Consider the following 12,115-nt stretch of genomic DNA (forward strand, 5'->3'; position numbering starts at 1 on the left):
CGAAGTGTTTACAACAAGGTCCAGCTAGTAAATTGAAAAGGACACATTTTCTTGTTCAGAGATATTAAAAAAAGAAAAGAAAAAGGCAATTGAATCTGCATTTTGCCATTGATGATCCTCATGATCTTGAATCATTCCACACTGACTTTTGTTATTCAGATTTCTCTTAATTTCAACCATCGAATCATATACTTCTATTTTTATTTGTCTATATCCAAATTTAAGTGCATGGCAACATATTATTTCCGAATTTCAATACCATTGAATCCATTAATGATATTCTTGATCTCCATTTAGAGCAAGCAGTGTAAAGACATGTTGTCACGAGTCTCCTCGATCGTTGCTGACAAAAACCCAAGTCCAAGAAACTTCGGTGCTGTTTCTCATAAAGAAACAAGCTGAGCCCAACGTGCTTCCAACCATCCAAAAAACCCTCTGCAAGATGCTGCTATCACAACCACCTAAGCAAGCAAGCATTTTTGTGGTATTTGCCTTAAAAACGTATAGGAATACAGTGTACGTACGTAGTAGATGATCTTGTAAGACGATGTGCAGGTAGGTAGGTAGCTAGCTAGGCAACCTTTTGGGAATATAATAATTCATCAGGAGGCATACGTACGTACGTGGAGACCAATCATATTTTACGTATAAATTATAAAATGCCGTTTGCATAAAATTAAAGCTAGAAAATGGATTAATTCTTTTGATCAACCGTACTTTGGATGGCAAGCGGGAAATAAAGATAAAAATATTGCTAATTGAGTACAGTTCTCGGACTGACATATATATGATCAATAATTAGGACAAACTTATTAGCAAGACAGATTTTACAAAATAAAGTTATTTATAATATTTTTTGTATTGATCAGCCAATTAATATTTCTGTTTTAATTTCATGCATGGGAATTAAATGCAAATTAAAAATATAATAATTATATAAATTAGGGTTCCATTTATATAATATTAATTAATGTAAGTGATATATACTTGAATCTCACAAAAGATGTTAATTTTTTCCAACACCTAAATTGTTTTGTCAATATATATATATATATATAATTCCTTATAATTGGATTTATAATTAGCATATTATTCTGAAAGTAAATAAAATATTCATATGATTTATTATCGAATGATTGTTCATTAATTCATATAATTGGATTTTTTTTGTACGTTGATTTGAGTGGTATATATTAAATTAATTAAGTAGCTCTCCACCATATATATCTGTTTATGAAAAGAAAAAGAGTACTGAATTGGATATATATAAGATCAGCTTTCACGAATTCTGGCACACACGTTATAGAAATCACAATCAAATCAAGAGTTCGGATCATTAATATATGAGAAATCAATAAAAGCTGGCAAACAAGTTATTAAATAATGCTATAATTATCGTCAACCATCTTGATCAAGATCAGTCGAAGACAACGGTTCCTACCATGAGTACTTCTATCCATTAACGTTTTATTTAAGTTATAATTGCCATGAAAGTGATCCAGTAATCTAATTAATTATTTAAGGTACATAAAACCATGAATTTTAGATTATTGCGATCCTATTCAATTTATTTATTTTTCATGCTTTTATTATTTTGAATTTATGGCATTGGTCAGAATTATTAACAGCAAATGCCTTAGTAGGTGACTTAAGGGGAGACCACCAAGTACCAAAGCTTGGACTTTAACACACAGGCCGGCAATTTGGTCCTCAATTAATGGCAATATTTTTTCACTTTCATGATAAGCTATGGCATAGAAATAGAAGAAACCAAACAAACACAACGTTTTTTATGCTAAATGTTACAGCCCATTTTGAGATGGAACCAACAGTGCACAATTAATGCATTTTAGAATTCTCCAGCATAATTATTTGAGAAATGTTTTAATCATAATCATCTTACAAAATAAACTATTAAATTGACTTTATTCAATATGGTATATACATCTTAAATTATAAAATTATTTTTATTATATGTTAGATTGTCAAATTAATTTATAAATTAATTTTTAATTTAGAGACGAATTACTTAACGAAGTACCATCCTAACTATTTTTCTCTATTTTTTTTTTTAAAATTTGTTTTCGAGAAGTAATATAAAATCTATATTTTTTAGGCAGTAATCGGTAACCACCCAATTTATTATGCTCCTCTCTACTCCTTGTCTCGTCTTTCAAAGCCCTCTCTCACACTTGGTTTTGGAGGTTTTCATGGTTGCCCACCTTCTCTTCTTTTGCTCTAGGCCCTTCTAGGCGTGTCAGTCTTCCATCTCTGCCGGCATTGCATCCCCACCCCCCCTCCCTCCCCCAATTTCTGGGACACCCATCTCACCTTGTTTCTCATCTTTGTTTTAGTCTTTGTTGTTTCGCTTTTATGGGCCTATGAATGCACCAACCCCTCCTTTCCGATCTACAGGAAGTCTTTGTACTGTTGTTCAATCGCCAGGCATGGTTTGTAGAAAGATGAACTGTACTGAAGCCCTGTAACAGTGGTTGTAGGTGGTGGAGAAGTTGCTTGGCCTTTTGAATCTCTCCCACTTTATCATAAGCGTAATCATCTCGTCAAGGTACCACACTACAAGAAAATTATTGAGTTGTGAACAGTTATTTATTGTAAAAATAATTATTTTATGTTAAAATGAACCTTTTTTTTGATCGCAAATAATCATTCTCATGAATATAATCTGTAATGGTCATTTTTACACATCTCTTCTTGGAGCTTTTTTTTTTTTTTTCCTTGTTCTGTTGAATTTGTAGGCTACAATATATATAATGAAAAATGGGTTTGAGTGCACATATACTTCAGATCATTTCTTCATCATTCGTGTATCATAGCTGTTGTAATGTTTAATTGATACCAATCTTCCTTCACGGGAAAAAGAAAGTTCCTAAATCACATGCAGTGGACTTCTTTGATACTCTACCCCCTTTCTGTTTAAACAAAAATTACGGAGTCCCATATAACTACATCTACTTTTCTGGCAGGCATAAGATATTAAGAACCATCTCTCCACATTTACTGGCGTTTGCTTCCCCATTGTGTCATTCCTTAAAGCGTCTGCTGCATTGGTCTTGCTACCACCATGTCGGCCAAGATGAAAGGGATTTACAAAAGTTTCAAATACATTTCCCAAATTTTTGGTAATGCCTCTCTCTCTCTCTCTCTTTCTCTGTCCACACAGATACATATGCATCTTTTCCCGTGTTTACCTGTGAATATGAATTTGGTGGTTTTAATGATTTGGGGATAAATATCTTGAATGGTTTCCATGCAGTTGTGAAGGAGCGTGAGATGGAAATTGGGTACCCGACAGATGTTAAGCATGTGGCACACATCGGGTTGGATGGCCCTTCTGGCAGTGCACCTAGTTGGGTACGTAGTCCACTACTTATTCGGTATTCCTTACTCTTATATATCTCCCAGTTTCTCAAAGATGGTAATGCCCAAAACTGTGTCTGCGTGTGTGTGTTCTGTCCACTAATTTTTTCCTTTGGGTGGAATTATGCAGATGCATGAATACAAAACAGCATCTGAGTTTTCAACAACATCGCTTGGTAGCATTGGTGAATTTAGAGATTCCTCTTCTATGCCTCTTTCCGCTTGGTCCTCTGCGGGTATGTATGTAGGTATGTATGTATGTATGTATTTTGAGTTTTGCTAGGACCTTAGTGCCATTTTTATTTTTTCCTAGGGTATTTTAAGGCTCTTCCAGATATTATATCATGCAGTGCATGTGCTAAACAGACAAGTACAAACAAGGCCTTTTCACGGGTTAACTAGTTGAGGAGGAATTGTATATCGGAAAATGCTACTTAGACAGATAAAAATGAACGATTGTGATTTTTTTTTTAATTTGATGGTTAAAGAAGTGATTATTAGTGAATGGATAATTTTCTTTTAAAAATATTTTAAAATATATAAAAATGGTTGAAATAAAAACAAAAAAAAATTAAAAAAGTGCAGTCAGCTTTCTCGGTTAGAAATGTCGGCCCAGTAGCATTATCCTTGTATATTAGCGTTTCTTATAGTTTTTTTAAGCTGAAGTTGTAAGGTGCGGAAAGTTTCTTAGGATTCTTTGCCCCTCAACAGGAAAGTTTTGGCTGTTCTGTCACGAGATAACACTTGATTATCAAGGAGAATCTAATAGCTCATGACCCAAAAAGCTGGCAGCTTTTGGTGCTCAACCCCAGAAGTTCATCGATTGAAGTTTTTGCTTATGTTGAGTTTCCCAAAGTTTCTCATAAATCAATTCAATAGAGCTTATTAAAGTTTTTTATATGCTGAAATCTGACAATCGTAGAAACTCAGGGATGTTTAGGTTAGTAAATAAATGGAGCTGAAAATACCCTGTGGAGGCAGATAAACAATGTACATTTTCTGGATTCTGGTGGTCATGTTGCTCTAAGCATAGTTCATGGGAATTCAATTTAGTTATATTCTGATATTTTGTGACAGATTTTAATCATTCCATGAGACACCCACCAGCAGGTGACATGTTCAAAGACGTTCCGCCTACAGATCATCTTCCTAACATTCCCAAGAAACAGAGGCGAAAAAAGTCTAGGTCTACTTCTTCTCCCAAGTCTTCTTCGTCTAGATCCTCACGAGCAGCTAAGTCGAAGGCTGCATTCAATGATCATATGGATGCAACATCAAACCTACAAGTCTAGAACTGGCCGGTGTAAGATTATAATATTGGTGCAGGGAAAGTTTTTCTAAAAAATGTTGATATGAATAGCAGATCAAGTTGTGAAATCCCCTTTTCTTACTCATATAAGTGTGCATAGATTGAAACTCCATCAGTTCTGCTGCTGCAAGTTTAGCTGATTTGAATGACAACTTCGAAAAGAATTCGAGGGGATGCTGTTTTTATGGTTCTGAAAGGTACTTGATGATTAGAGTTTTTGTTTGACAACCTTGAAAATTCTTTCTAATTAATTCTTTGCGATGCTACATTAATATTGTACAATTCACAAGTTGCAAGTTCACATTTATGCATATTCTTTCGCAGATGAGAAGTTCAAGCCCCATTTCAAAGTTATTGATAAAAAAAAAAAAAAAAAAAAGCCTCTTGTTAATCCAGATGTGTGCTAATCTCCACACAAAAACATTAGACTACTAGGAAAAAAATAAAATAAACCTGCTTGGAAACTTAGGGTTCGTTTGTTTTCAGAAATGAAATGAGATGAGATTAGATGAGTTGAGATTAAAGTTAAAAAGTTGAATAAAATATTGTTAGAATATATTTTTTAATATTATTTTTATTTTGGGATTTGAAAAAATTGAATTGAATTGTTTATTTTATTTTGTGTAGAGATTTAAAAAAATTATAATGATGAAGTAAGATAAAATGAGATAAGATGTTTTTTAAAAACAAACGAAACCTTAATGGCGTTCATAAAAAAAAAAGTTATTTATACATGTACATCTGCATCCATTACTCGTTTATAAATAATAAAGTAATTTCAACCCCTTTTTTGGGCCCGCTTGTCTTGAAGATGTAGAGTGCCGAAATAACCCAATCGTGGTAAAAATGAGATGGATCGGTGTTTTTAAAAAATTGGGCCAATGGACCGCTGTATGGGTTAAACCAGAGCTACAAAAAATTCAGATGACCGTTAAACTGATAAGGTTGGTATTGTCATTCTAAATTAAACCAGAGCTATAAAAAATTCAGATGACCGTTAACCGTTGCCCCGCCAAATACATCGCTGACTTAGAGGAGGAGGTTGCAGCTGACTTATTCTCCACTAATTTTTGTTCAGTACCCATCCCACCAAGTGTCAACTTTTTGAGTTTTCTTCTACACCCATTTCCTGAATCAGTCCCACAGGCCAGTCTACCATCTATGTTTGCCATCAATCTGGAGCTGTTTTCCATCGATTACAGTACTGCGTTTTCTCCATGTGTTATCCTCAAAACATTTTGATCCTAACGTTGCCGGAAAGAAAAACATGAATAGCGCATTTGGAGTGCTGACATTCGTGTTTTTCTTGTTTTGTTCCAAAGTTCCTTTGAGTAAGTCCCAAGGTTTTGACGACGAGAAACCCGCAGCACCGCCGCCGGAAGTAGAAAGCTGCAATGGGATTTTCTTGTCCTATGAATTCATTTCTCGGAAGAAAGAATACCCCCATGTGAAGAATGCGACGGCACAGTCCTGGGCCTTCAATGCCACCGCAACCATATTGAACACGGGCACAGTCGAGCTCAAAGCATGGAAGATGTTCATCGGGTTCCAACACGATGAGATTCTAGTCGGTGTTAGTGGTGCGGTTTTGATGGAGGCTGATGACTTCCCGGCTCCGGTCGGGAACGGGACCCAATTTTCAGGGTCTCCTCAGGCGGATTTGAAGACGTCGATCGACACGGCAGGAGATCTTAGCCAAATTCAGGTGCAGATTATGATACGTGGCACTCAGTTTGGGGTGAAGCCGCCTGGGATTCCAATGCCTAGCACAATACGTCTCGTCAATGATGGATACAAATGCCCAGCACCGACTCGGCGCAGTTAGTATTTCGTTGTTCTTGTTTCTTTTATGAATCTAATTCTTTTTCATGCATCATTCATCCACATTCTTTCCACATAGCAATTATCTATATTGTTGAGGCTGCTTCTTTTACTACAGAGGCATCGATGCATGTTTGTTGCACTCGGAATCCGAAAATTAAGGCTAAAGCTCTGAAAACCAAGTTCTTACCACGCCAGAATGGAGATCTTAGCATCTCCTACGATGTTCTTCAAGCCTATCAAAATAATTATCTTGCTCAGGTGACCATGGAGAGCAAAAACCCTTTAGGACGTCTTGATCGTTGGAACTTGACCTGGGAGTGGATGAGAGGGGAATTTATATTCACAATGAGAGGAGCCTACACACGTAAGAAGGACTGTGCAGATTGCATTTATGGGATGGCAGGACAATATTACAATGATATGGATTTTTCAAAAGTCATGAATTGCCAAAAAAGGCCTATCATCGGTGACTTGCCTCGTGAGAGAGCAAACGATACAGATGTAGGCAAGTTGCCCTACTGCTGCAAAAATGGTAGCCTTTTGCCACCCATCATGGATGTAAGCAAATCAAAGTCTGTTTTTCAATTGCAGGTGTTTAAACTTCCGCCTGATTTGAATCGGACTGCTCTTTATCCTCCAGAGAAATGGAAAATATTTGGCGTTCTTAATCCCGACTATAAATGTGGAGCGCCACTGAGGGTGGATCCAACAGAATTTCCAGACCCCAGTGGGCTTCAGGCAACGAGCACAGCAATTGCGAGTTGGCAAGTAGTCTGCAACATCACAAAACCAACCAAAAGAAACACTAGGTGCTGTGTGTCTTTCTCTGCCTATTACAATGAGTCTGTTATACCTTGTAATTCATGTGCCTGCGGTTGTGATGGAGATAAAAAATGCAATCCGGATGCCCCTGCAATGCTTCTCCCTCCAGAAGCTCTTCTTGTTCCCTTTGAGAATAGGACAGAGAAGGCCATAGCTTGGGCTAAAATAAAGCATCTTCAAATCCCTAAGCCATTGCCCTGTGGGGACAATTGTGGGGTTAGCATAAATTGGCATGTCAACTCAGACTACATGAGTGCGTGGACAGCCAGAATGACACTATTCAATTGGGGGGATCTGACTTTTGAGGACTGGTTTGCTGCGATTCAAATGAAGAAAGTTTGTCGTGGTTATGAAAATGTCTACTCTTTCAATGGTACTTTAGTTCCGGAGCTGAACAACACTATCTTCTTTCAAGGTTTACCGGGCTTGAATTTTTTGGTAGGAGAGACAAATGGATCAAACCCAAGAAAAGACCCTAGAGTGCCTGGAAAGCAACAATCTGTCATTTCCTTTACAAAGAAGCTAACCCCGGGTATAAAAATAGTAAAAGGAGACGGGTTTCCTTCGAGGGTCTTTTTCAATGGTGAGGAATGCTCGCTTCCTACACATTATCCTACAAAAAACGGAAATGACCGAGTTTTTGTAAATTTAGTTGTTGACATTTTTCTTATACTCATGACCACCTTGTTGCTGTTGGAAAATCATCATTGACAAGCAATTAGGTGGTCATGTACTGTTAGCTATTTATATTATATGCTTTAGGAGGCTAATCAATTAGACGCCAAAAGCTAGAGTCACTTGTAGAAATTAAACAATCTTGTATTTCCTTTTCATAGTCCAGATCATCTTAGTTAAATAATTCATAATGCTCCCCTAATCGTTTTGTCTGGTTGAACAAAACAAAGGTCATCCCTCTCAGAATCATATCCTTGCATAAATGTTTCACATTTGAGCCAGTGCATGGGAAAAACAAAACAAGAAATGACTGCTAGCTACGAGAAGTTCCATCTATGCCTATCCTCAATTACATGTGAAGAGTACAGGAATGGACTTTTAACGCTCTAGAGTTGATATACATGTGTGTTACGTTTTGTTGTGTGTGTGTTTTTCATTGCTATGCTTCTGCAGCAGCGAAATTTCCTACAGTTAGTCAATGGGCCAACTTAATTGGGATGGGGGCCGAGCTTACTATAGCAATCGATCCTTCAACAATTTGGAATTAGGGCCTAATGGGCCAAATCCATCATCAAATCGATCGGCAGGCCATGCATTCACTACAAGAAAAATAGTCTTTTGTGGCCATTTAATTGCGGCGAAAATGTTATTTGTGATCAAAACAGACTCATTTTGATTGTAAATAATCATTTCGCTAGAATTAAATGGCCACAAATAAGCAGTTTTCTTGTAGTAATTTAACCGTATAAGCAGCCGATCGATCGAAATCGAATAGCCATCCTATCCTGGCGCCATGTATCTGCCAAAAAACAAGGATGACAAACCAATAACTTTTAACCGTCCCCATCGTCCCAGAGATGAACCAAAGCCTTTTAGAGGCGCCATGTTCCATATATAATCAATGACCAAAATCGTCCCCATCGCTTTCACCTCCAATGCACACGAAAAAAAGCGTACATCAGTCCGTTATAACTTATACCGCATGCGACATCTCCATCTTTGTTCAAGCCAAGAGGCTTGATTCTGTTTGCAAATCGATCAGGTTCAGACAATAAAATAAAATTTTCATTAATATTTTACATGGATCGATCGGACATGTGTAATTGATCCATGTATATATTTTCATTCACTCATCAATAATTTGATCGTCTGGGGTATATACGTATTACAACTAATCCTTAAGATTTTATATATATGCTGATAATTAGGTCCTAATATTAATTCTAATACTGATCTTAAATCCAAGTATTCATTGGTCATTTTCTGGTCTGCAACTTATCATAGACCCAATAGTATCATTACTTTACATGAATTGCATGGGGAAAATTATCTCCTTCTAGCTTGCCCACGTATACGATAATCGTTTATCGATCCGTCCTACATTCCTTATAATTTATTCTAGTACTAGCTATTAATTCGTCTACTTTCCTGGTTTAAATTCTATCCGGGTATAAAAGGAGGGTGTCATTCTTGATCTACTTCTAGAGCTTCGATCTTGACTTTGTAGTGTAGACCAGTAAGGCTAGCTTTATATCTAGTTTAAACAGTCTTCCGAGTATCCTAATCTTCAATCCCTCGTGGAAGTAGTGCCGGCACCAATTCGTTTAGGTTTCGTTTGGATTCGAAATTCACGTCAACTTCTCTCAACTCATTTTCATTTATGTCATCTCATTATTACAATTTTTCTAAATTTTTATACAAAATATAATAAACAATTTAACTTTTCAAATTTTAAAACAATAATAATATTAAAAATAATATTTTAATAATATTTTATTCAACTAATTTAAAATTATCTCATAATAACTTTATGCATGCATTTCTTGAGGTGAAATTCAGTTCTAGCTACGCCAGTCTTGTGAACTGTATATATTCATATTATTTGATGCAATATCTGATCATCATCTGGAACTACATACATACATATATACATACTAGCGGTGGTGCCAACGTGCGAGGCACGTTTGCCCGGTTGAAAGAAATATATATATATATATATATATGGATTTTTTCATGTGATAAATATTTACAAACCAAAATAGATTGAGAGATAGTTTACAGACAATCAAGTTGATGGCCAACACATAGACACCATTAACTACTTCCAATGGTGTACGTACGTCGTAGTATAGAGCTAAAAAACTGAGACTACTTTCTGTTTCAATGATGGGGTGTGTGGGCCAGCTCCATTGCAAATGCATAAATTAGTTTTGAGGCCTAGCGTTTGGGCTCAGTTGGATCCATGGGGCAGTAACAGTCGAATTTTCCAGCCATGGCCATGGGCCATTACTCTGAAGTGTAGCCAGCGGTATTTGGTGTAATTGTTACCTACCCATGCATGATCAAATCTGCCCATATAGGGCGAGTATCTATCCTAAACATGACCTCCTAATTGTCACGTGTTAGGCACTTGACATGGTCCTAAAGTTCATAGGGTATCTATTTTATATATATATATATATATATATATATATGATATGTCAAGAATTAAGCTTCAAGTGGTCTCATGTGCACCATGTTAGAAAAGAGATTAATGTTGTTGCCCAGGCCATCATGTTTTGGCAAAAGATGCATGCGTTACTCATTTATGATATTATTGTTTATCATTATATGGAGGACTATCCTTCATGTCTTATTTCCTTGATTTAAAGGAATTGATCAATAAAACAACATTCGTTTTTAAAAAAAAATAGTGATAGGGCATGCAGCCTCATTAGGCTCTTCAGTTAGTTAATGCCTGCTCTTTATCTTGAATCCAGTATACATAAAGTGTGGGTGTAAACCTGAAAGGGTATTTTGTATTTTGAGTTTGGACCAAACAATTCTAATAATATCATTAACTGAAGAGTGTATTGTACATTGACAAGGCATTAACTAACTGAAGAGTCTTTTGATTTTACTACCTTTCATCAAGTTATGTTAATAATTTAAAGTTCCTATTAGAAATATATATAATATTTAGACAGTTTTATACACTATATAGTGTTCAACATATTTTTCAAAAGACCTAATAATTTGATATTAGGTCTTTCAAAAAATAGGAATTTACTATTATTAATTAAAATAAGAATTTTTTTTTACACAGTATTAAATTTTTTTAGTGATTTTATACCTTTTTTTTTTCTTTCAAAAGACCTAATAATCTGATATTAGGTCTTTCAAAAAATAGGAATTTACTATTATTAATTAAAATAAGAATTTTTTTTTACACAGTATTAAATTTTTTTAGTGATTTTATACCTTTTTTTTTTTTTTCTTTTCTTTCCCTCACGGATTTTCTCCTCTGGTGCCCCGAGTCGTCCGGATTTTATCCTCTGGTGCCCCGATTCATCCAACGGACTGATGTGTTTCAACCCAGCCCGGCGCCGCCGTACGTCGGCCAGCCTCACCGCCACCACCGGCAAGTCCCCCTCACGCCGACAACCAACGCAGCAACGACGGATGTCCTTCACGCGCAGCCGTCTCTCCCCCGCGGAAACCCATCCGAAATGGGTTTCTTCCATTTCTGTCATCGTTGGCCGCCGTACGCGGCCACCCAGGCCACCTCACCTCCACCACTTCACACCGGCGACAACCTCCACCAGACCCAGCCACCACGAACTTCCGTTTCTCTCTCCATCGCACACTACGATTCGCACACATACGGCAACTCTCTCTCTCGCTCTCTTCAAACCAAAGTAAATGAAGAACAGAGAAAACAGAAAACAGAGATGCCAAAATAATTCTAAATCGAAGAAGAAATTATACAGGGAAGAAGGGAAATGAAGAAGAAAAACAACAAGAATTGCCGAGAAGAATATGCGAGAAATATGCGAGAAAAAGAAAAACAAACAGCACTGGAAAAATACAGAAAGAAGATGAAGAAGTAGAAATAGAATAATTTTGCATACCAATGGCGAGAAGAATCCTCAAACAGCACTGCAAATTTTTTTTCTTCTTCCACCTGAGTTTGAAAAGTCTGCAAATGCTTGAAAACCGCGAGATGTATATACATTCCATCCCTTCTATCGATAGCTTAGATATTTCCAACTGCCACACAATATTGCTAATCAGATGTTGGGACTCAACGAAGAAGTAAAATTGTGACTGAAGTCGGTGACTAATCAG

At 36.5% G+C, this 12,115-nt stretch overlaps 2 protein-coding genes across 3 annotated transcripts; both read left to right on the top strand.

The window, feature by feature from the left end:
- Window positions 1-2,141: 2,141 nt before the first annotated feature.
- Window positions 2,142-4,980, top strand: LOC109012578 (CRIB domain-containing protein RIC10-like). Of its 2 annotated transcripts, none has more exons than XM_035688436.1 (5): window positions 2,142-2,566; window positions 2,985-3,140; window positions 3,275-3,372; window positions 3,509-3,626; window positions 4,456-4,980. In XM_035688436.1, exons 2-5 carry the CDS (start codon window positions 3,083-3,085, stop codon window positions 4,668-4,670), a joined length of 489 nt encoding a protein of 162 aa, XP_035544329.1. In that variant the 5' UTR covers window positions 2,142-2,566; window positions 2,985-3,082; the 3' UTR covers window positions 4,671-4,980. The 2 variants fall into 2 exon arrangements, with proteins under 2 accessions (XP_035544329.1, XP_018849833.2); XM_018994288.2 differs by having other exon boundaries at window positions 2,154-2,566; window positions 3,509-3,614; window positions 4,456-4,979.
- A 760-nt stretch (window positions 4,981-5,740) lies between these two features.
- LOC109012577 (COBRA-like protein 10) lies at window positions 5,741-8,237 on the top strand. The gene is made up of 2 exons (XM_018994283.2): window positions 5,741-6,507; window positions 6,627-8,237. The coding sequence occupies exons 1-2, from the start codon at window positions 5,955-5,957 to the stop codon at window positions 8,042-8,044; spliced, it is 1,971 nt and encodes a 656-aa protein (XP_018849828.2). The 5' UTR covers window positions 5,741-5,954; the 3' UTR covers window positions 8,045-8,237.
- The last annotated feature ends 3,878 nt before the right edge of the window (window positions 8,238-12,115 follow it).

Source organism: Juglans regia, chromosome 3 (assembly GCF_001411555.2).
Source record: "Juglans regia cultivar Chandler chromosome 3, Walnut 2.0, whole genome shotgun sequence".
Classification (NCBI taxonomy): domain Eukaryota; kingdom Viridiplantae; phylum Streptophyta; class Magnoliopsida; order Fagales; family Juglandaceae; genus Juglans; species Juglans regia.

Coding starts and splice junctions, on each gene's coding strand:
- LOC109012577 (XM_018994283.2), top strand. CDS start 5,955: ATGAATAGCGCATTTGGAGTGCTGACATTCGTGTTTTTCTTGTTTTGT. Junction 6,508..6,626: donor CCCAGCACCGACTCGGCGCA/GTTAGTATTTCG, acceptor CTTTTACTACAG/AGGCATCGATGCATGTTTGT.
- LOC109012578 (XM_035688436.1), top strand. CDS start 3,083: ATGTCGGCCAAGATGAAAGGGATTTACAAAAGTTTCAAATACATTTCC. Junction 3,373..3,508: donor CTGGCAGTGCACCTAGTTGG/GTACGTAGTCCA, acceptor GGAATTATGCAG/ATGCATGAATACAAAACAGC. Junction 3,627..4,455: donor CTCTGCGGGTATGTATGTAG/GTATGTATGTAT, acceptor ATTTTGTGACAG/ATTTTAATCATTCCATGAGA.